The 23,147-nt window shown below is 33.2% G+C and overlaps 3 protein-coding genes across 3 annotated transcripts, besides 6 other annotated features; all 3 read right to left on the reverse strand.

Moving 5' to 3' along the window:
- Positions 1-2,242: part of a repeat region (Identified by RepeatMasker using a combination of RepBase library and repeat library created with RepeatScout) that runs on past the window's edge.
- Positions 2,234-2,665: a repeat region (Identified by RepeatMasker using a combination of RepBase library and repeat library created with RepeatScout).
- A 2-nt stretch (positions 2,666-2,667) lies between these two features.
- Positions 2,668-4,551: a repeat region (Identified by RepeatMasker using a combination of RepBase library and repeat library created with RepeatScout).
- A 10-nt stretch (positions 4,552-4,561) lies between these two features.
- Positions 4,562-6,446: a repeat region (Identified by RepeatMasker using a combination of RepBase library and repeat library created with RepeatScout).
- Positions 6,447-10,830: 4,384 nt separating this feature from the next.
- UA08_06883 (hypothetical protein) lies at positions 10,831-11,221 on the reverse strand (the record flags this gene model as incomplete). Its single annotated transcript, XM_020262249.1, has 2 exons — positions 10,831-11,091; positions 11,144-11,221. 2 exons carry the CDS (start codon positions 11,219-11,221, stop codon positions 10,831-10,833), a joined length of 339 nt encoding a protein of 112 aa, XP_020117886.1.
- Positions 11,222-11,818: 597 nt separating this feature from the next.
- UA08_06884 (hypothetical protein) lies at positions 11,819-13,696 on the reverse strand (the record flags this gene model as incomplete). The annotated part of the gene is made up of 2 exons (XM_020262260.1): positions 11,819-12,742; positions 12,806-13,696. 2 exons carry the CDS (start codon positions 13,694-13,696, stop codon positions 11,819-11,821), a joined length of 1,815 nt encoding a protein of 604 aa, XP_020117885.1.
- A 2,871-nt stretch (positions 13,697-16,567) lies between these two features.
- Positions 16,568-16,972, reverse strand: UA08_06885 (hypothetical protein; the record flags this gene model as incomplete). Its single annotated transcript, XM_020262271.1, has 4 exons — positions 16,568-16,625; positions 16,676-16,704; positions 16,798-16,830; positions 16,889-16,972. 4 exons carry the CDS (start codon positions 16,970-16,972, stop codon positions 16,568-16,570), a joined length of 204 nt encoding a protein of 67 aa, XP_020117884.1.
- Positions 16,973-18,759: 1,787 nt separating this feature from the next.
- Positions 18,760-21,650: a repeat region (Identified by RepeatMasker using a combination of RepBase library and repeat library created with RepeatScout).
- Positions 21,648-23,147: part of a repeat region (Identified by RepeatMasker using a combination of RepBase library and repeat library created with RepeatScout) that runs on past the window's edge.

The raw sequence follows: 23,147 nt of genomic DNA on the forward strand, positions 1-23,147 counted from the left end.
CTAGATATATAGAAAATAAATATATATAAGCTAAAAATGTCTTTATAATATTAATAGTTGTATTTAGTATTCTATATCTTTTTACTAAAATTATTTAAAGATATAGCTAGAAATAAAATCTTATTTAATAATTTTATTATAAATAATATTCAAGAATATAAGATTAAAGAAATTTATATAAAAAAAGATTCTAAAAAAAATAAAATATATCTTATTAAATAAACAGGCTATTTTAAAGAAGACTATATATAAGAATCTAAGAAGAATATTAATAATTATATTATATTTAAAACTTATCTTTAAAATTATAAGATTATTTATAACTTAAAATAAAAAAAAAAGAGATAAAGAAAAGCTTAATTTATAATAACTAAGAATAAATATAAAATTTATTTTATATTATAAATTATTAGTAAGAGTTGTTAATTATAAGATTTAAAAAAAACTTATATTATATAATTAATAAAGACTTAGCTAATTAATTATAAAAGTTAAGAAAATAGATTATAAGATTAAAAGTCTAAAGACCTAGATATAGATATCTACCTATAAATAAACTTAATAAAAAGAAGTAAAAAAGACCCTTTTTCTTTCTTAAAATTAATAAGATTATTAACTAAATATATTAACTAGGAATAAAAATAATAAAAATAAAATTTCTCTAATAAGATAGTATAAATTATTATAATTAAATATTTTTTAAGTAGACTAAGCTAAATTAAAACTATATTTTTATTATTAGTTTTAATACTAGAGTCTATTTTAATAGCATATTTTCTAAATATATAATTTAAAGTCTTAAGTATTTTATCTAATATATAATATTAATTATTAAAATCCCCTACTATTAAATTTTAATAGAATTTGTTAGCTAAAGCTTTTAGATAGTCTAATAAGGACTTAAGATATTATAAATTATTAATATTAATTATAAAATAAGAGATATTTAATAATATAGATATTTAAACTGAAGTATAAATATATATTTATAGGGATATACTTATACTTAAGTATTTAATAATATATATATAACTAAGTTATAGTATTATAATAAATATACTGCTGCTTAATATAGTTATAAAAATTTAAAGTAGTTTATAATTGAAAGCAGATTAAGTATAAAAGCTTATATAGAGACTTAATTATATATTTCTATACTTTATTAATATTAAAATCCTATATATAAAATATTATTACTTATTTTATTTTTTAGAGATGCAGAGGGCTAAGAGTTATTAAATATAGTATTAGAAATAGAGACTGCACTAAGAGGCTTAATTAAAAGATTCTTAAAAGTATATAGAGATTTAGGCTATCTATTTATTTATATTATTAATAATTATATTAATATTTGCCTAATTTTATAACTTATTTTATATAATTAATTTATTTATATAGATAATATTTTTATAAGGTATTCTAAATATAAAAATAAATCTAGATTAATAATAATGAATTACTATTATATTAGTATTTTTTTAAGTATTAAAATACTATTTCTAAAAAGAGAGATAATTAAAGTAGATTTAAATTATTAGAATTAAGTACTTTAAGTTAATTAATATACTTAATTATAAGATAATTAAAATTACCTCATTATTGCCCTAAGTATTAAATTAATATAGAAAAAATAAGGAATTAATAATATAGAATATACTAAATCTATATTTAATGAAATTTTAATAAAAAAGTATAATATTAAAATAATATTTACTATTAAGAAAAAAGATAAGACTAAAAAAAAGAAGAAAAAGAAAGAGGAAGTTAGAATAAGAGAGATAAGGATTTATATATGCTTATTATTAGCACTAATCTTAACTATTTTCTATATATTTAATCCTCTATCTAATATCTATTATTTATCTTTAATTTTTTTACCAAAAATAAGGATTTTATTATAAAACTTAAATTATTAATTTTATATACTAAATCTTATAAGCCTATAAAGTTTTAGGCTTAGAGATATATCTTTATAAAAAAAAGAATAGTTATAAGATAGAATCCTAGATAAAGTTAAAAATAGCTTTAAAGTATAATAGATATATAATCTTATCTAGCTTCCCGCCACTAATTAGACTAGTAGCTTAGTATATACTGTCTTATAATTATAGGTGATCTTAGGCCTTTGTAAAGTAGCAATTAGCTGCTAAGCATACATGTATATACGTTATATATTCGAATCTATTCCTAGGCCGAAGCCGAATCCCAGCTACGTTCTTGCAAACCCCGTCACATATACTTATTTATCTCTAATCTATTAATCTTTATATTATAAGAAAAGATAATTAGCTATATTTTATATAAGAGAGTGCTGGGGTGGTAATTCATATTAACTTAGATTAAACACCTACTTAACAAGCAATTCCTCCTTGAATTGGGTTAATTTATAGTTGGTAGCATATATTATATGTTGAAATGGTACTCTATGTAGTCAATCTTAAAGAGTTGTATAAGGGATTGTATAGATCTTTATAGCTTTATAAATACTATGAATTTTTTTATTTTTTAAATTGGAAATAGCTAATTTGATCTTCTCTTTATTCTGACTTGATTTTAGAGGGTTCCTTTTTCGAATTGGTGGTATTTTAACGCATTGTAATATTGCAAATTAATATAGAGAGTTATTTTCCAGAGAGGTGGCCGGATCGCTTACGTGGCCGGAACGCTTAACGTAATCCACACCCGAGTGGTCACCACAACCGAGTGGTCACTTTTCTCCGAGAACCGCGCTCTATATTAATTATCTATAATTCAACGCGTTAATATGCCACTAATTTGCAATAAAAATCAATTAAATTCTGAGGAATAAGAAGGATAAATTCTATTAGCAATTTTTAATTTATAGAATAAAAAAATTCTTAATATTAGATAAGCAGTAAAGATTTATAATATTTCTTGGATAATACTTTTATATAGATTGAAAGATATTTAATAAAGATCTTAAATATACATTAATAATTATAAATTAACTAAAAATAAAGAGGAATCACTTATAAAATAGATATTAGATCTAGATAAGTAAGGATTATCTTCCTGGCCTTTTATAATATAAAATATAGCTAATATTCTTCTTTCTTAATATAGAAATTAAATAGTTGGTGAGAACTAGGTTTTTAATTTAATTAAATATTATTTAAAGCTAAAAACATAGTTTTTATAGAGATATAATTATGAGCATGTTAAATACGAAGATCCAAAGCTAATTAAGGAGTATTTTAATCGCATATAAGAGACTATAATCTAGTATGGAATCCTAATAAAGGATATCTATAACTTTAATAAGACTAGCTTTATAATAGGTCTCTATATAAATACAAAGATTATTATTAAAAGTGATTAATATAGTTGTTTATATCTACTATAATCTAGTAATTAAGAATAAGTAATTATAATTAAGGCAGTTAATTCTACTAGTTAGATTTTACTCTTATATATAATCTTTAAAGTAACTAAATATTTCTAGGAAGATTGATTTGAGACCTTTCTAAATAATTAGAAGATTAATATAAATAATAATAAATAGATGATAGATGATATTAGTATAGATTAACTTATTAATCACTTTATTCCTTATATAAATAGCTAGATTATTAGATAATATTATATATTAATTTTTAATAGCTATAGAAGTCATTTAACTATTAAATTTAATTATATATATACTAAGAATAAGATTATTCTAGTCTATATGCTTATATATTTCTTATATTTTATATAGCCTCTTAATATTAATTGTTTTATAATTTTAAAATAATAATATGAAAAGCTTGTTGAGCAGTGGATGAGATTTAGATTTAATTATATTAATAAAATTGACTTTTTTACTATATTCTTAGAGGCCTATATAATAGCATATAAAGCTGAGTCTATTTAGAATAGCTTTAAAGTAACTGGATTAGTGTTATTAGATTTAGATTGAGTTTATAGTTAATTTATTATCTAATTAAAAACTTTAATACTATTTTTTTATCTATTTAGTGATTTATAATTGTCCTATTTATAAATACCTTAAAACCTACGTCAATTTAAGTGTTAGTTAAGTATAATTAAGCAGTGAATTAGCTGGTATATATAGAGCTTATCTAAGGTTATTAATAAAGTGATTAGCTGTATATTAAAGGCCTATAAGACTAGTATTAATGAGCTTCTTATTATATAGAAGGAAGTTCATGATTTATAAGCTGTAAATAAGAAAGAGAAGCGAAAACATATATAATCTAAAAAGTAGATATTTTATAAGTAAGATATTACTAGAGAGGAAGTTTAGGTATTTATAAATTAACTAGTTGAAGCATTTTAAGTTATTACTATTACTCTAGTTAAGCCTAAGCTTCTATCCTTTTAATTATGTGTATACTACTAATTTTAATATAGTAAGTGTGGAATTTTTAGGTATAGAAGGCCTTAATGTCTTAATTGTACTAATAATTAATTTTTTGTATATAATTATTATTTTAGGTTGAAATTTTGGGTTAAAATTAATATAGAGCGTGGTTCTCGGAGAAATGTGACCACTCGGTTGTGGTGACCACTCGGGTGTGGATTACGTTACCGATTACGTTAACGTAACCGGTAAGCCACCCGGCCATGTAAGTGACCCGGCCACCTCCGCCCGGAAACGCGTTCTATTTTAATCTTACAACTTTAATGCGTCAATATACCACTAATTCATAAGAAAAATCCTTTAAAATTAGCTGAATTAGAAGGAAAGATTCAATTAACTATTTCTAATTTAAAAAATGGGAATATTTAAAGTATTTATAAAGCTATATGGGTTTATACTATCTTTTATATAACTCTCTAAGACTGACTGAAGAGAACACAATATAAATATACAAAACACATTAATAATTATAAATTCACTTAGTTTAAAGAGAAATTACTTATTAAATAGATATTAGATCTAGATAGGCAAGAATTATCTCCCTAGCCATCTATAATATAAGAAATAGCTAATTATCTTCTTTCTTAACATAGAAATCAATAGATTAGAGAAAAATGGGTTTATAATCTAGTTTAATATTGCTTAAAGCTCAAATCGTGATTTTTTTAAAGATATAACTATAAATATACTAAATATAAAGATCTAAAGATAATCTAAGAATATTTTAATTGCGTATAAGAGGCTATATTAAAATATAATATCTTATTAAAAGATATTTATAATTTTAATAAAACTAGTTTTGCTATAGGACTTTATGTAACTATAAAGATTATTATTAGAAGCAATTAATATACCTATTTAAAGCTATTATAATCTAGTAATTGAGAATGAGTAATTTTAATTAAGATAGTTAATTTTACTAGATAGACTTTATCTTTATATATAATTTTTAAAGTAATAAAATATATATAAAAAAGCTGGTTTAAGACTCTTCTAAATAATTAAAAAATTAATATTAGCAATAATAAATAGATAACTAATAATATTAGTATAGATTAGCTTTAAAATCACTTTATTCCTTTTACAAATAGCTATATAATGGAAAGATATTAAATGCTAATTCTTAATAGTTATAAAAGTTATTTGACTATAGAATTTAACTATATATATACTGAGAATAATATTATTCTAGTCTATATATCTCTATATTTCTCTTATCTCTTATAGTCTCTTAATATTAGCTGTTTTATAGTTATAAAGTGGAAATATAAATAACTTATTAAGCAGTAGATAAGATTTAGATTTAATTATATTAATAAAATTAATTTTCTTATTGTATTTCTAGAGGCCTGTATAATAGTATATAAAGCTAAGACTATTCAGAAGGGTTTTATAGTTATTAGATTAGTACTATATAATCTAAATTAAGTTTATTAATAACTTACTATTTAGCTTAAGACTCTTATACCTCCCTTAAATTAATTAAGTAATACTTAATCATTCTATTTATAAATACCTCAAAATCCACGCTAATTTAAATATTAATTAAATATAATAAAGAGGTATATAAGCCAGTATATAAGAAGTCTATTAAGTTTAGTTAATAAGATAATTAATTAGATATTTAAGGTATATAAAATGACTGCAAATAATCTTATACTTTTAAGAAAAGAAGTTTATAATTTATAGGTTATACATGAGAAGAAGAAGTAAAAATATAGATAATTTAAAAAGTAGATAGAATATAAGTAAAGAATTACTAGAAAGGAAATTTAGATGCTTATATAAAATTAGATTAAGATATCTCAAAGTATTACTACTGCTCTAGTTAAGCCTGAGCTGTCAGTCTCACAAGTGATTGTATGCTACCAATTTAAGTATAGTAAGTATAGTATTCTTAGGTATAGAAGGCCTTAATGCCCTTATTATACTAGTAATTAGTTTTTTTATATATAATTATTATTTTGGGTTGAAAATTGTGATTAGAAATTCATATAGAACGCGTTTCCGGGCGGAGGTGGCCGGGTCGCTTACATGGCCGGGTGGCTTACCGGTTACGTTAATTAATTCATGCTTAGTAATTGTCCAGCTCCACATTTTAGTATAGTCATGGGATCTATCAGTCACGTGACCTTCATTACTAGACGCACATATCAGCCAATCAGAGGTTGAGAAACATGGGCGGTAGGTGTAATTTACAAATCAAACAACACTAAACTTGAAAAGGGGGTTTTGGCGGGCATGTTCATTTAGTCCGCCGTAGATACGATGATTACGGTGTTGTTATGGTAATAATTGAAGCCGATTGGCGCCTAACAGGCGCGCTGTTTTACGTTGTCATTACCTCCACTAGTGCGGTAACGCCCATATTATTTATGCACTTATGTACATATTCATTTCCTTATCATCAAAGGCAGCTTGGGCTCCGCAGGGGCCGTTACCTGTTCCTGAGAGGGTCAAGTGCGGCTATGCAGGGTACGTACGGAGTACTCCGTAGTGGCTGCTTTGAACCTGCTGATCTGAGTTTTCTGGCTCTTTTGTTATTAGCTTCTTAGTACTTACGGTAGAGACTAGAGATCTTTGCACTAGAAAACTTTCTGAGATATGATCTTTACTATTAGCCTTTAGGTTGCCGCGATGTTCCCGGATTCCGTACTCCGTACAAAGTGGAGTTAGTATATTTGCCAGTAAAAGGATAGTGCGTAACAGGCTAACAGGCTACAGCGTTCTAGAATCCCAGTTTGATGGGAGGCCTCGGCCAATATGTAAGGGGGAGAGAGAGTGGGCGAGAATTCTTAACTACATACGGAGTAGTCGACTACGTAGGCTCAGGGGCCTAAAAGTAGGATACTCTAGGATCCCTCCGGGGGTCAGGATCAGAAGCAGAACATATTCTCACACAAGAGCAATCAAGATCATACACGCACATACACTTAAATTATCCTCATACATTTTACTAAGAAACTCGTTCATATCCCTGGAGATTCCACATTACAGAATCTCCCACCCGAGATTGATTCCTGCGCACGGATAATCGGCCCGGATCAATCCAACAAGTGGTATGAGATCAATCTGAATCTTGAGTATCAGTTCATGCTAGTCCATGTCTTCAGTCTAAACTCTAAAGGCCGGTACCCACTGTTGACAACCCGAGTCAGCACCTAGGTAAGATTCTTGATCACATACCTAGGTATTTATATATTGCATCATGTCTTTTGTTTCTCTGCGTGTGAAGTACAATTGGCATCTGCTGGAATTTAATTCAAGCCGTTTATCGATATCCAATTGACCAATTTGTATGAATATGTGAAGAGACGACACAGCGAGGCGCCCGAATGGCGCCCTGACCGGCGCCAACGTCCTTGCATGTACAACACAGCAGGTCTTCGTAATGCTGGTACGCATCGCTACTCGTCATTTCTTCACAAAACCTCTTGATGAAGCTATCTACGGTGCCCTGAACTTCTGGATATATACATTGCAGTCTCTCGGCAAGAAGGCGAAAACTTTCTCAGAATGGACTCATATGCAGAAAACGAAGAGATCGGTTACTCTCCGCGTGAATCTGAGGATTTGCTGAAGAGGCTGGCTCCCGGGTCTCCAAAGATAAATGAACAACGTAGAAATACTAGTCGAATTTTCATATTGGCCGGTATCGCGCTTGTGGGCTGCGTGGAGTTGATCTTTTTTCTGGTCTTGCTTGTCCACGGCGGAGGAAGGAATCAAATGCCGTCGTTGTTAGGGGAGCTCAACGGACTTGTCCCGGAATGTACGTGACACGCAGAAGATTTCATGGATTCTAAATCCATAAATCCTTGAGTTGACGCTGAAATTCGTGAACGCAGTTCGCCCTCAACCTGTTCTTTTCCGCCCTGATCCACTAGCAACTTCGGATCACACCACTGTTGATTCAATCAATGCAACCGAAGAAAATTGGCTCAAATATATGCCTAGTTAGTATATCTTCCCATGAATTACACGTTAAGTTGCTGATGTAGGTGTTGATCATAGGAGGGAATGGTTTCATAATTCTAAATGATGGCGAGAATTATCAACTCCCACCACCGATAGAGAAGTCTGGAGAACATGTATATTCTCTCGCTGTTACCCATCAACTACACTGCTTGGTATATATCATTCATTACGCCCCCTTCAATCTTTATGTGTCTGTGTGTGTCCTCTAACTGAGCTCAGTATTCAATCATGCGGACCTTCGATGATCTTATCGATGGAGAGCAAAGCAGTTCAGGGAGAAATGCGCATAAGCATATTGATCATTGTTTCCGCTATCTGCGACAATCATTGCTATGCTGTGGCGATACTGCCTTTGAGGGGCAGGATCTCAATACTACCCTGCCGTCTACCGATGGGACTGGTGCGATTCATATGTGCAAAGACTATGACGCGATTTTGAGATGGGCGGAAGGCCAGAGTGTCACAAATAAGAAACATATGTAATTCTCTGCCTAGTCAACATTGGAATTTGGTATACAATTTGGTATGCGCCGATATCCTCCATGGGCGGTCTCAGGGCTTCTGCGTTTCGCTCAAACCAGAGTACCAACTGTCAAGGTGTCACAACAATTCATAGTAGCCATCGCTATATAAGCAAGGAAACACACAATTATTCTTCGCAAGTTTCCATTAATTCCCTAAGATACTATATTCTCCTCTTCAAAATAAGGATTGTATTAAACAATGGCAAGATGTGGCGATGAAAAACGCTGATTCCAACGACTTTCCGTATAGGCGACGTAATTGGAACTGCTTGCGAAAGATTGTAGCGCAGCATTAGTAGGCGCAACCTGGCGCCTGATATTGCGCAATATAATTATTAGGATCAAGACATAGCTTTCAGGCTAAGTTATGAACAGTTAGCCGATTTCTGGAGCTCGCCAAAATGGAAATATGCTTCCAATTGTAGAGCAAAAGAACCAAATTGAAGCCTTTCGTATTTTTACTACACATGAGCAGGTTGATTCAGCGACCTAGTCTTGAAGTTTTGCAATAATCCGACAGTTCCTGTCGTGAGACCTGGTAATAATCCACATATTACTTATTCGTCTTTTGCTATGATTTCAGACTCGTTTGACGAAACCATGATGAACACTCCGTCCCATTTTTTTGAAGATGAGAAAGAAAATCTTCTACAATCCTCACAGGGTCGAGAGAGAAGGGCAAAAAGAAAGTTTACTGCCCTTCACTACATCGTGGCCATACTGGGCTTGTCAAATATAGTCCTATTTGCGATTATATTTGTATCGCAATTTCACGAAAGGAGAGCTATAGATAAATCTTGGCTTCCTCCGGAGAGTGAGTTCTGTACAGCAATACGTATTTAATTCTGTCACAATGCTCATGGTTCTACAATCGGAAGACGAATCTACAGCGCTTTTCGAATACCACGGGATATTCGCTCAACCCCCTTCACCAGAAAGCGACAAGGCGTGGGAAGAACTAATGCCAGGCAAGACTGTCTTTGTACCATTTGCTAAGGACAGTTCAGCTAACATAAATGCTTAGTGGGCAGAGGATATGTTCGGGTGCAAAATGATACTGCGCTTCCCAAACTCCCTGGGCTCGACCAGTCCCTAACCGAGCAACGAGCTATAATCGCAACATCCACCAGATACATTGTCTAGTACGCACTCCAGATTCTATTCTCCGTCAAGTATCTATCATATGCTAATTATTTGAACGCAGTACACTATTCGAGATGGCTACTTCGGCCTGCGAGAGGGTAACCCGGACAAAGTACCACCTGGGCATATGCTTCACTGCTGGGACTACTTGCGACAAGCCATTATGTGTTTTGCAGATACGACATTAGAATGGTTGCCGGCACCTCCGAATGATAATGGCACGACAGGCTGGGGATATCTGCATCAGTGCAGGGACTATCAGGCCATATTTCGTTGGGCAGAAGAGAATCGGTTCTCTTCACATATAGGAATTCAATGAACTTGAGTAGGGAAATTAAATTGCAGCAGTATCACTTTTATCACACACGCAAATAGAGCGTTGACCGCCTTAAATACTATTCAGGGACATAGTCTTCCTAAGATCTGCGAGGTCTCTAGAGATAATAGCATAAGTAAATTGAATCCTCTTAAACTAGAGCAATTAAATGAGAAGTGTGAACAGAGAAGATAAAAGATGCTTTTGAGCTTCTTGAATGCGAGGTTTCTCCCCGCTCGGATTCCTATGTTGGAAGTAACAATAAAATTAGCGTGGGCTATAATAATTCCTATCTAGGTAGTCCATATCAAGAAAAGAATTAATTAAGTATTGAGTACTTGGGTGAATTGAGCACAGAACTAAAGTAAGAATCCTTCACAACTTCCACTTATATTCTAGGAGACCCGGAAATGCAGCAACAGACCAGATAATATTGACTTTGTGCTATGGTTATCTAAGAGTCTGAGTCAAGAGACACGAGATCCTACTCAATTTGGAATCACATAGTCTTTGACGGTTTCCTCGCGTTTGTTGGGGATCACATAGTCTTCGACGGTTTCCTCGCGCTTGTTGGGGATCACATAGTCTTCGACGGTTTCCTCGCGCTTGTTTGGAATCACATAGTCTTCGACGGTTTCCTCGCGCTTATTGGGGATCACATAGTCTTCGACGGTTTCCTCGCGCTTGTTTGGAATCACGTAGTCCTCGACGGACTCGGGAGCCTCGTGGCGCTTGGTAAGATCCTTGGCCTATTTCTAAGTAAAAGCGTACACCAAAGTAGATTTTGTCGCCTATACTTACCTGCAATGTTGGGGCGGAATTGGCGATAGTAGCTAAGGTAATAGCCAAAAAGTATGCCACACTTGCGGAGAACTTCATGTTGCGAAATTGTATAACGGTCGTTTTATCTTCGATGAATATGGAAGGTGTTGTAATTTGTTGCTACCTAGGTTCGTAAATAGTAATGGTTATGAGTGGAAAAATTGACAAACATCAGGCCTGAGCTACGATATATATTGTGAGGCGAACGTGTTGTATTAAAACGTTAAGTGGGTATCTACCTAGATACTCGTATTGTTTGACACCTCACTCTAGGAATCACCGTATTCCGTGGCGTATCGCCAGAGCGAGACGCGAGAGAGTAGCGAGGCGCAGGCGCCTTCGAAATGTTGTTCGAACTTAGGCAATATTGGGAATGAAAAGCTTTGCGCTTACGCAGTGGTCATTGTTATATATATATCTGTCTATATTGCAACTAACAAGGTGTGGGGGGAGGCAGAAAGAAAGTATATTGGACTTTGACCCAATGTGCTTGCAACAGATATTTTCTTTTTCAGAAAGGTCTTTGTTATATGCTGATGTCCTCTAGATTAAGTATTTGCAAATATCTTGTCGAGTGTTCAAGTATGTATTTTTATTTTACTTTGAGTTAACTGATTGATATAAAGTTAGATCATTGAGGTAGTATAAGTATGATTAAAAGAAGAAAACATTTAAATGCTGGTTGTGTAGTGGTTTGATATAACTAGAGAATTTATCCTTTCTCATGACTGACGTGTCTACTTTCCTCCAAACATCCTCCACTATCGAATTCAACTTTGGCAAAGTACTCTGTAGATATCCAGCCTTCTTGGAAGCGTCTGCAATAAGCTGGCGAAACTGCTGTCTCTGTGAGCCTAGACAGAGAACGGCTGTCACATAGAAAGGCCAAGCGAGAAGTCGGAGATCTGTCAGTGATGGATGAGTATCCCAAGCGGCAATTGCTCGGTCCATTGCTTGCTGGATTTCTGGTACGCCAGGTGAGTATCCTGAGACAATGGTATTCAAATGAACTAGAACAGCGTGGGCGAAAATGTAGCTATGCACATGCGAGGATAGTAGATTAGACGGAGGAGGATCTTGACCGACGAGCTCAGCGAGCTTCTGAATACCTTGTTCTAGCACGGACTCGATTTTTTCCGATCGCCCTACCAGGCCTCGTACACTCAGATGACCCTGCGCCTCTTGTTCTCTCTTCCAATTGGATAACTGGGTGGCATCCAGAATGCTACACAGGATCCAACTCTGACAGGAAACTACCTCTTCAAACTTGAAACTCAAATGATCGTCACGAAGAATGACCTGATAGGCCGATGTGTTAGACGGCTCCGTGGCATTTAATGAGCAAGAAAGTATATCGTTCCACACAAGAAGAGATCTGTAAAATTCTAAGGCCTCGCGCTCCATCGGCGATGAACGGCAGATCAAGTCCGGTGTCTGAAAAGGCTGAGAAGCAGAATGACTGGAAGGTCGTTGGGTTACGAGTAGTTGGTTTTCATGCTCGAAAAAGGCATTGTCATAAAGGGATTTCAGAGCAGATGAGAGGTACAGTCGACAGTCTTGGGAATTATCACCTAATGCCTAAAAACAATTAGCACTGGACATCACGTTCTACCGCAATCAAAGGGAGAAGCCCTTGCTCACCTCCAATATGGCAAGTTGGACGAAGCAAATCATTTCTTCTTCAGCAAGCCGGAATGCAGGGGCCGATGATTGATGGGCTTCTCGCAAGTCAGCAAGGCGACGAATAGCTAAAGTTCGATAGGTTTGATAATCTTGATAAGGTATGCCGTTCACGTCTGGATTAGAGAAATTGGAGAGTTGGTGAGATTCGTGGTAGGCGCTCATACTAAGGGATGCGTAATAAAAAGGAGCGGATCGCATAAGTAGCAAGAGAAGCCAACTGCGCTTCATGAGAGATGTAGGTTGATAACCAGAGTGTAACAAAGAAAATGTATCCCCCATGAAATGCATCAAATAACGTAATTCGTGCTCGCTGTTGGCCGCTTGCTCGTTACTCGTCCTCGAGGGAAAACATATTAGTCCCGGCCCGGACTGAGGGACAATAGGTAATTCCACAGCGCCATTATTGAATTCATCAGAGCTCGAAGTAAAAAGGATATCAGTAGCGAGTACTGGTGGCCCCCAGAAGTCGCCGGACATACCTAGCCCCCCAAAGTTCCCTATATTAGGCAGATCATCTGAAGGAGAGAGACAGGGTCTAGAAAGCTCTCCTTCACATGCAACCGCAGAATCAGGCGAAGGCCTAAGAAAGGAGGCCAAAGCAGGAGAGCTACTGCTACTACTTTGCGACGTCAATAATTGGGTTCTTCGTGATCGTGTTTGCATGTGAAGTTGCCGAGCCTCATCTCGCTCTTTCTCTCCCCTATCCTTCCAGGGCGGTTTAGGCCCATATCCGTGGCAGAACAAGCCTCTAGCCTCGCAATTTCCGCAAGGAGGACTGCCCTCATCGCACTTCTTTCGGCGTGTTCGACACGTCCAGCATCCATTTTTGCTCCGTTGACCGGCGGACATCTCAACATTCGCAGAGCACGGTTATGTCACGTTAGGTAGAGGTGCGCACTAGTTTAGTACTTCAATACTGTTGCTTCCCAAGAAGAATAAATATTGTTCCGGCGGATAATTCCTGAGATGATCCCTCTTTATAATTACCTGCTATCTTACCTACATGTTCACTTTAGCAAGGCTAAGACTAACCAGGAAGGTCTCGCAAACGACCAGTTATATGGCACTTTATCATATAAAAAATTTAGTGATCCAACTTGACCCTTTTTGCGGCGCTGCTCGTGTAGGATGAGCATCGGCTACGTTATTCTACGTATGATGTTACTATAGAATTAGATCCGTTTTACTACGCCGCAGATGCTTGAGTGAATTGGGTTAGTCCAAGAGTGAGATTATCTATTTGTAGCCTAGTAGTAATTATGAGCCCTGCGCCTTCGCACATACTACATAGTTAGTACTCCGTATATAGTTACATAAGTATTTGGTTATAACTTAAGCAAAGCTTTCTTCCTTGGCTTTCCGCCTTCTTTCTACGTAATTCTTGAATAACCATAATCCGTTTTAGTTATAAACATTTTACGAAGCTGGCGGTTGCAAGGATGCAGTGTGCGTGTTTGAAGCAACGCTGGCTTCCGTAGTGTGCATGAAATTTGTGTAATATCTAGGCACAAAGATACGCGCATAATATGCAGTACCTCGTTGCTGATTTTCGACCTTAGGCCACGGGCGAATTTTCACCACCCCGTACATGAAGCTATTCGGAGTTCCGCCTTACATTAGCGTAGGACTACTACGGAGTCGAGGTCTAGTACTCCGTAGTAGGCATTGAACTAGGGCCAATACAGTATTCCTTAGCCGGACGAGCCCACTCTGGACCCATTTAGCCATGTGAGACTCTATGTGTCGGCGTCTGGTTGGCCACTCCAGAGTCCTGGCAGACCAGGGATCTGGAGTGGCCAATGCTACGCTGGATGCAATGACATGCAATCTAAAAACAATCCCTGGTTCACAGCGTAGTCCTCCAATGAGGAGTAGAAGGGTTATCATTGGACTGCAGTTCTAAATTTTTAGCTCGAGTGTCAACGCACTACATAGTATATGCCCTGAAGTCTCTGCGCCTTTTTTTTATTCGAATCGCCACTTTCAGCCTTTTAGTTTAGGCGCCTGGTCGTGGCATCGGCGCAAGGTTGGCGTGTTTGATGTATTTAGACTTAGATATGTGTGTCCTCAATGGATTAGGCGCGCTCCTCTTGGGCGCCATGGAAATTTAAATCTTGTTACTAGTATTGATCATCGTACTAAACCCGGTAGTATTTCCGACTAAAAGAGAGGTGCTTCGCGTTGCCGATGTCTATGAACCTGAAAGTGTTGAACAACTGAAATCCCACTCGCCTTCCTAGCCTGAAATATGCTCTTAAATTTGAGCCAGACCATGGCTAGGATTGCACAAGGTCAGAGAAAGTATGTCCGCTTCGTGAAAGTTGAGAACACCGAGGAAGACCAATTGGTGCATGGGGCTAGCCTTGAAGCCAACAACCGAATTGAAAGAGGACCATGCCACGAATTAGGCATATTTACAGCATTCCTAGTCGAAAGCACGGCGTTATTTATACTCCTCATCTATATCATGACCGCCAGTCAAGCACCCAGTGATATGGATTGCGCTCGGCAATTATCTCCGTGGTGTGAGACTATCTAGACGCCAGAAACATTGTCATTCTTACTAAGACTGCATAGCACCATACCTCGACTCGGATGACTTGGAATACGATGAATTTCTTGGAAACAACCATTTGATGCAGCCATCTATTTACAGAGGCAAGCCAACACTCGAAATTGAGGAAGCCTGGGAAACTCTATATAACCGTATGAATTTCCATATACTTATCTCATTCGTGGTCATCAGTCTTTCGAAGACCATAACTAACAGTGGCAACACTTAGTCCCTCCCATCTCTGTTCCTGGAGAGCAACTGAAAGTCTTACAGAAAGGGCCCGAAAGCGATTATCTCCACGTTGCCCCGGAATATGGTGGAGAGGTGATGGGCTACTTAGATATTTTCCATCAGCTCCATTGCCTGGTGAGGGTTTGACTGGCTTATGTTATCTATTTTACTATTTGCTGACGTTTTTTAAGAACACTGTTCGACAGTACATTTATAGGGACGAGTATGACTATAGCAATGTGACTGCTTTTCGCGCATCGGATGAGATCGTCCGTGGTCATGTTGATCATTGCATTGAGACGGTGCGGAAGGCACTGATGTGTGCATCTGATGTAACACCTATCGTGGTTATGGTGGATGAACCTCGACCAGAAGGTCGAAAAACAGACTTTGATGTTTATCGCAAATGTCGCAACTACAGTAAGATTCAACAGTGGGCTTTAAAACATCATTCTTACCCGGAGCAATAGCTAGATTATATCAGTCAGAAATACTTACAGCTTGCAGTCGTATCACTCCACAGAAATACCTACACAATGCCCTCTCAGCGTACATATATTTATTTTCTGCACAGCGTAATATAAGATAGAGTGTGTGACTGCTATTTTACCCTACAGTAAAACTAGGTGGTCGAATATAAAGTATAAGATCAGTTCATCAAGGTGCACGTGTAGTAGCTTTTATTGTAGTCTGATATTACAACAGAACTGTCATATGGTTACAGTTTATTGCCAGGTACCATTAGTACGGAAAATAGCTACAGAATGTAGACATCATTCTAACAGCATCACAAAACTTGAATCACATCGTTTCCTCTCCCAGTCGAGATACGTAACAGCCCTTCATTCCATACCACCATTTAGCAATATTATTAAACTTGATCTAGAATTAGAGATAGCTCGTGAAAAGTACACTGTCCGCTTACTTTGTCTTTATCAGGCCGTTTCTGACTCGGGCAAAATCCCATCGAATTCATGAAGGTCTTGCTCGTTACTGGGTTTCTAAGTTAGTAAACAATCCTATGTGTGGTTTGAAGTACCTACTCTGTTGAAAAGCTTAGCATTGTCCGCTGCTGTATAATTCAGTAGATTCTGGTTCTGGTATCAACGTACACTAAGATATTCAGTTCTGTGCACTGCTCTCTTGTATTGTGTCAAATACTTACCGAGCTATCTCGCACCTTTCGCACCTCAAGGGCCTATAGACAGAAATTCTATGAATAAAGAACTATTCTGTTTATATATCAACATACTAACCGGAATAACGCCAGACCGTAATGGTGATGCGAGCGATTGAAGGGCAAGGCCCATAAGGGATGCAAAGAGCAAAAGGCCTCTCATGATGCCTAGGCAAAGAAGGATTTTTGTTAATATGTGACTGTGTCTTGATCAACGGTGTGTTCACTGAGATTCACCAGGCGCCAGTAAATTTTAGGCGCCTAGAGAATCGACCCAATTTGGCGCCGTCCGTTCTATATGGTAAAATTCAAAAAAGGAAGATAATAACCGAGCTTTGTTTGGCTAGTTACATACGTAGAGACTATATTGAATTCACCACAAGCTTGAAAACTTTTGCCGACCGTTCAAGATGAATTAAGGGAAATTAGGCATGAAGGCTATTTGTTCTCTACCTCTGGAATCCTACATCTTAATGAAGATAATAATTTCACTTTTCGTCCTTGGCTATGTGTATGATACTTTAATACCAGCTCCTAGTACACGTAGCAAAGTATTCCGTTTTGAGTATCCATCACGTCCTGTACGGGCATATCTTCGGCCAGGCCACCAATTGGCATCATATCTAATAGCGTTGATGATGAAGCCCCGTGTTCGTGATGTCGAAAATCCTCAGCCGGTCCGTGAAACTGGGCTAGGCGCATAGTAGGGTCGCGTTGCTGCCATAGCCACCAGAGTCGATCAACCTGGGCATGATGCAGAAAAAATACGGGATCTTTTGCCTTTCTCGTTAGCTTGCAAGTCAAAATTATGGTTTATAGATATCATCACCATTAGGTGCCGAAAATGTCAGAAAATCTCCCCGCACAAATTGAGGAATAGCATTATGCGCGCCGCTTTCAAACATCTTAAAGAACGACTCGTAATCCGACTGATTTAAAGTCTCCTGAACGTATTCTGGGGATATCAAGTGTTGCAGTAGCTTGATATCTTCCCGGGGCGTCTCTGGGTCATTGTTCACAAATCCACGACTCAAGCAATGGGGATTATAGCCGACATCGTGAGAATGGCCCTCGCTAATGGCACTCCAAGCCCGAGTCGAATTTGCAAATGGTCCATCGAGAACGCAGTGACCATGATGCAAGATTTCTGGGGAAGTTGAATCTCCATCTCCACCAAATCCATGATCGTTACTCCACACTGCGGAGGAAGAAATGTCGTGGGCGTCCAATGTCCAGTCCCAGTAACTGCAATGGCGCCCAGCAGACCATCAGCACTTTATTCGTTCACTATATAACCTCAATGAACGTAAACTCACGGCATTGGACCCGTATAACTGCATTTATCCCTTAGATTCTGTTCGTATATATGAATGTACATGCGATGCCATGGCAGAAATGCAGCTGCATAATGAGAGTAACTGCCCGTTTTAGAATGCGCGAAGATAAAGTCATCGTAACGTGATGTCTTCGAATTGAAGATGGACGGTTGGCTCATTAGACACTTCACTGCGATTATGTATGCTTCCTGCTCTTGGTGATTAAGAAAGCGCCATTCTTGTCTCACACCAAGCTTCTCACAGCGCGGCTTGTTATTTTGCTGCCGGCTTCAAGAGGGTCGTATTGCCAGCTTTTGTGAGCTAAGATAACTCGCTCCATTTCCAATATTTCAGAGTATTCCTGCAAAGCCTGATGACTGTGATTTAATAGCTACAATCTATTTCCAAAAGGTTGTGTAAGTTGCAAGCGCTTCGGCTCTCCTGCAGGCGCGAAGTAGGGCTCGCCTGACATACTGTATGTACATCGAAGCGCGCCACAATTGGCGCTCCAAGCATCTATTGCCGGCCTCGCTGGTTCTACTAACATCCCGGATTTTCATCGCCCAGAAATCTCGCGTAATTTTGGGAGCGATGGTAGTAGGGTAGGACTCGTGCCTGACCAACTGGTATGCATGTGACAGCGGATTATGACCGCTATTCCGAATACAGCATGTAATCCACAACCAACACCGTATTTCACAGAGGTGCATCTAATTGGCCAGAATAGGCATCAGATATATATCTTAGTTGACCCCTATTTTGATTATAAATATGGCCTTAAGTAACCCCCTGAATATTCTCTTTAGTTAGATATACAGATTATATAGTATTCTTAATACTAGCTAATATAGCGTTCCAAATCCATTGTTATAGTAGCATATCTTAATAGCATTAGATTTTACTGATTTAGAAAAGGAACTGGTTAATAGGATATAAGAGCTTATAAATAGCTAAATCCCAATTATTAAAGCTATTCTTAATCTATATATCTAAGAATTATATCTCTACTAATCTATAATTCTTGTTAAAAATAGATACTAACAATTTTATTAAAATATTATAAATTTAATATTAAAATAACAGCAATAATTTAGAAGAAGGTTAACTTACTTAAATAATTATATTAGCATGATTAGTTTAAACTGATTTAAATTAGGACAAGATAAGGAAAGATTTGGGAATATATTAATCCTAATTTTAGGAATTTTAAATTAAATAAATATCCTTCTACTTTTAATAACCTTAAGAATAAGATTAAGAAGGTTAATTATAAATAAAAAGTAGAAAAGTATAAAAAGAAGGAATAAATTTTTAAAATTATTCTTTCTTATATAAATAAGTTAATTAGTATAACAGCTCAATTCTTAATCTCTAATAAGAAAGAGATTTATAATGTATTAAAAATACTATTAATCTATTTCAAACTATTAGATTAAGAGATATAGTATAAAATTATTAATAAGTAGATTAAATTAAGATTAAGATCATTGAAAAGCAAAGACCTTATCATCTAAATATTAGATTAAGTAAAAATGTATAGTAAGATAAGAAAATTTAATATTAGTGATTTCTTAGATTTAATAAAGTAATCTTTATATAACTTTCTTAATTTTATTAAATCTAATTTTAACAGCTTTTACTAAGTCTATTTAGTGTAAGTTAAGACTACTAAAAATATTACTTTTAAGATATTAATCTTTTAGTTTAATAAAAAAATTATTAATTAAATTAAAAAAGATTCAAATTCAAAGATATATATAATCTAGAAGAGTGAGAAACCCTTTAATAAAAAAGATTTAAGAAATCCTATGCCTACTAATTAGAATTAATTAAAAGAGAATAAAAATAATAGAAAGAGTAATTAGAAAAATAACTAATCTTATTTATATATTTTTTCTAGAAATTTTTATTCTAGATAGGAAGACTACTCATATTGTAATAAATAGATTTAAGAAAAAGACTAGGTTTTTAATTTAAAGAAGGCTAGAGTAATAGCTAAGAATATTATTAAATATTCTTTTCTAATTAAATTTATTAAAGAGTATAAAGTGTAATCTTTAATAGAGTTAAAAATATACAAATTAATATATTTCTAACTAGGCTAGTTATTTATTCTAGAAAAAAGCTTTTTTTATTAAATTAGTAAGAATACATTTATAGAAAGTTTTATTTATAATAATAACTTAAAAGATTATATTTATAATATTAAAAGTTAGTTTATTATCTTTAAAGATCTTAACTTAATTATTAGCTTTATTAGTATATTAAGAGGCTAAATATTAATATATAATATTAGTGTAATTAAGGTTCTCTTTATTATACTAGATAAAATAGAATTTAGATAACTGATAATTTTTTATAATATATTATACTGCCTAGAGGTACTAGTTAGTCTTATTTCTATTAATAAGTATAAAAAAGAGAGTCTTTACTAGGATAATTATAATAATATTTTATATTTTTTAGAAAAAGATTTAGAAAGAGTATAAGTTATAAGAATCTTTAAATATTATAATTAAATTGTTATTGAATATAATAAATTGTTAATAAATATAGTATATATAGCTAAGAGATTAATTTTATACTTAAAGTAGGTTACTAAATTAATTACTTTCTATTAATATTAGCATGATTACCTAGAATATTTTAATAAAAAGGTTCTTATTTATCTTAAGAAGAATATATAAAGAATGTATATTTCTAGTAATTTTAATATATCTTTTTATAAATACTATAAATTAGTAAGAGTATTAGTCTAAATTTTATAATAATCTTAAAGAATTAAAAGCTTATCTTAGAAAATTATTCACTTTAATCTTATTTCTATTAAAAGGTTATATAATAATATAAAATATATAATTTACTTCTACTACTTTTATTTATAATATCATAAAATTATTTTTATATGAGATAAAAAGGTCCAAGGATTAATTTATAATTTCCTAAAAAGCCTTATAAGAAGAGGCTTTAATATTAGATTTACTTATACTAATAATAAGTAAGTACTAGGAAATAAATATATCTTATTCTATAGAAAAATAAATATTAAGTAAGAATATACTATAAATTACATACATAAGCAAAATAACTTAGTAAAGAGATCTAGAATATTTCTAATTACTTTTATAAGAATCCTTATGCATAAAGTGAATCTTTTATATTTATTCTAGTTAGAAGGACTGCAGTATACAGTTTAATTAATAAATTAATAGTTAAACTAGTAACTTAATTAAAAAATATCTTATAAGATTATTTAGAATTTTTATAGCTAGAATAATGTTTTATATTTAAAAATATTAAAAACTTTTAATTATAGAATATATTAAAAAATTTCTAATATTCTACACCTCTAAAAAATGATAGAATATGTAGAGATAGGATATCTTATAGGAATTAAATCTTTTAATATTTTTTAAATTTAGATTTTAAGTTAATAAGCTATTATCAGAACTTATAATATTATATTTAATAAAGATATATTTTTTAACTTATTCTAGCTAGTCTAATAATATAGTTTATAGGAACTGTAAGGCGGAATCCTGGATGGAGTTGGGAATAGCTTCAAAGTACAGCGGGCACGTGACCTCGCCCAGCTTCCCGCCGCTAATTGGACTAGTGGCTTGGCATACACTGTCTTATAACTGCGGGTGGCCTCAGGCCTTTATGAAGTAGCAATTAACTGCTAAGCATATATATATATATATTATATATTTGAATTTATTCCTAGACTAAAGCTAAATCCTAGCTATATTCTTATAATCCCTATTATAGTCTAATCGCTCACTTTGTAAGGGCTCAGCAATTATTATCTAAAATAGCTCTGAAATATATCTCTCCACATACTTAGAGATAAACCCCTAAAAAATTATTATCTCTAGTCGAACATCTTTTAGATATTAAAGAGATCTTAATAAAGAAAAAAAAAGTAAGAATTATAGAGATAGAGTTAAATAATAAAAGAGAAGACAAAATTAATATATTTTTAATAATAACTAGTAAGATAAATACTAAGATTATAGCTATAGAGCTAATAATTATAAAAATTTAAAATAAGATCTTAGCATTTATAATTTTATTAAAGTTATTAATAGAGTATTTAAAGAAAGATCTTATAATAATAATAATAAATAAATTTATTAAGTTTAAAATTAGAGTGGCTGAAGCTATAAAGATATAATATTAAAAGATTATAATCTAAATTATATTTTAAAAGCTTAAAAAGCTAAAGTAATAACTGCTATATTTATTATTAATAAGTTTATTAATATAAGACTTTAATATATAGGAAGGTTCAAATCATCCTAATCTAAGGAAAGAAAGAAAAGAGTGAGAGATAATTAATATTAAAATAATAACTAAGAAAAAATTACTAAGTTAAAAGAGATTATAAGTATTTATAAAAGTTATTCTTCTAAAACAGCTAAAATTAATATTTAAAAAAAAGTATAATAATATTAGTATAAAGGAACTAAAATCTTTTAAGCTTTAATTTAAATATTATTTTATAAAATATAATTATTATTATAATTTTAAAAGTATTAACTAATGAAAAATACTAATTATAGTTGAAAAGTTAAGCTAAAAAATATTTAACTAATAAGATATACTTATGAAGAATAAGATAAAGATTAATTATATAATATAGAAAGACTTTGAATCCTTTTTAATAGGTGTTATATATATTCTAGAATTATTGCACTAGGATATAAATAAGTAATATTAATAGGCATAATAATAAAAAGGCCAAACTATATCTAAATTTAATGTTTATATCTAAGGACTAGAATACCTCTTAGAATAAATATATATGAATAAGAATTAAAAATATTACCTTAAAGATTAAATCATGAAGTTTGTATATATTAAGGCTATATAATAAGATAATAAATCTAAAGAGTATAATAACTATATAATATATCTTTAAAAGATAGAAGATTTTATATTAAAATAAAAAAAAAACTTTAAACTACTTAGAAATAAACTATAAAGCTAAATTTAGATTTAAAAAATAAAGCTTTAAAT

The sequence above is a fragment of the Talaromyces atroroseus genome (assembly GCF_001907595.1).
Source record: "Talaromyces atroroseus strain IBT 11181 chromosome Unknown scaffold_10, whole genome shotgun sequence".
NCBI lineage: Eukaryota > Fungi > Ascomycota > Eurotiomycetes > Eurotiales > Trichocomaceae > Talaromyces > Talaromyces atroroseus.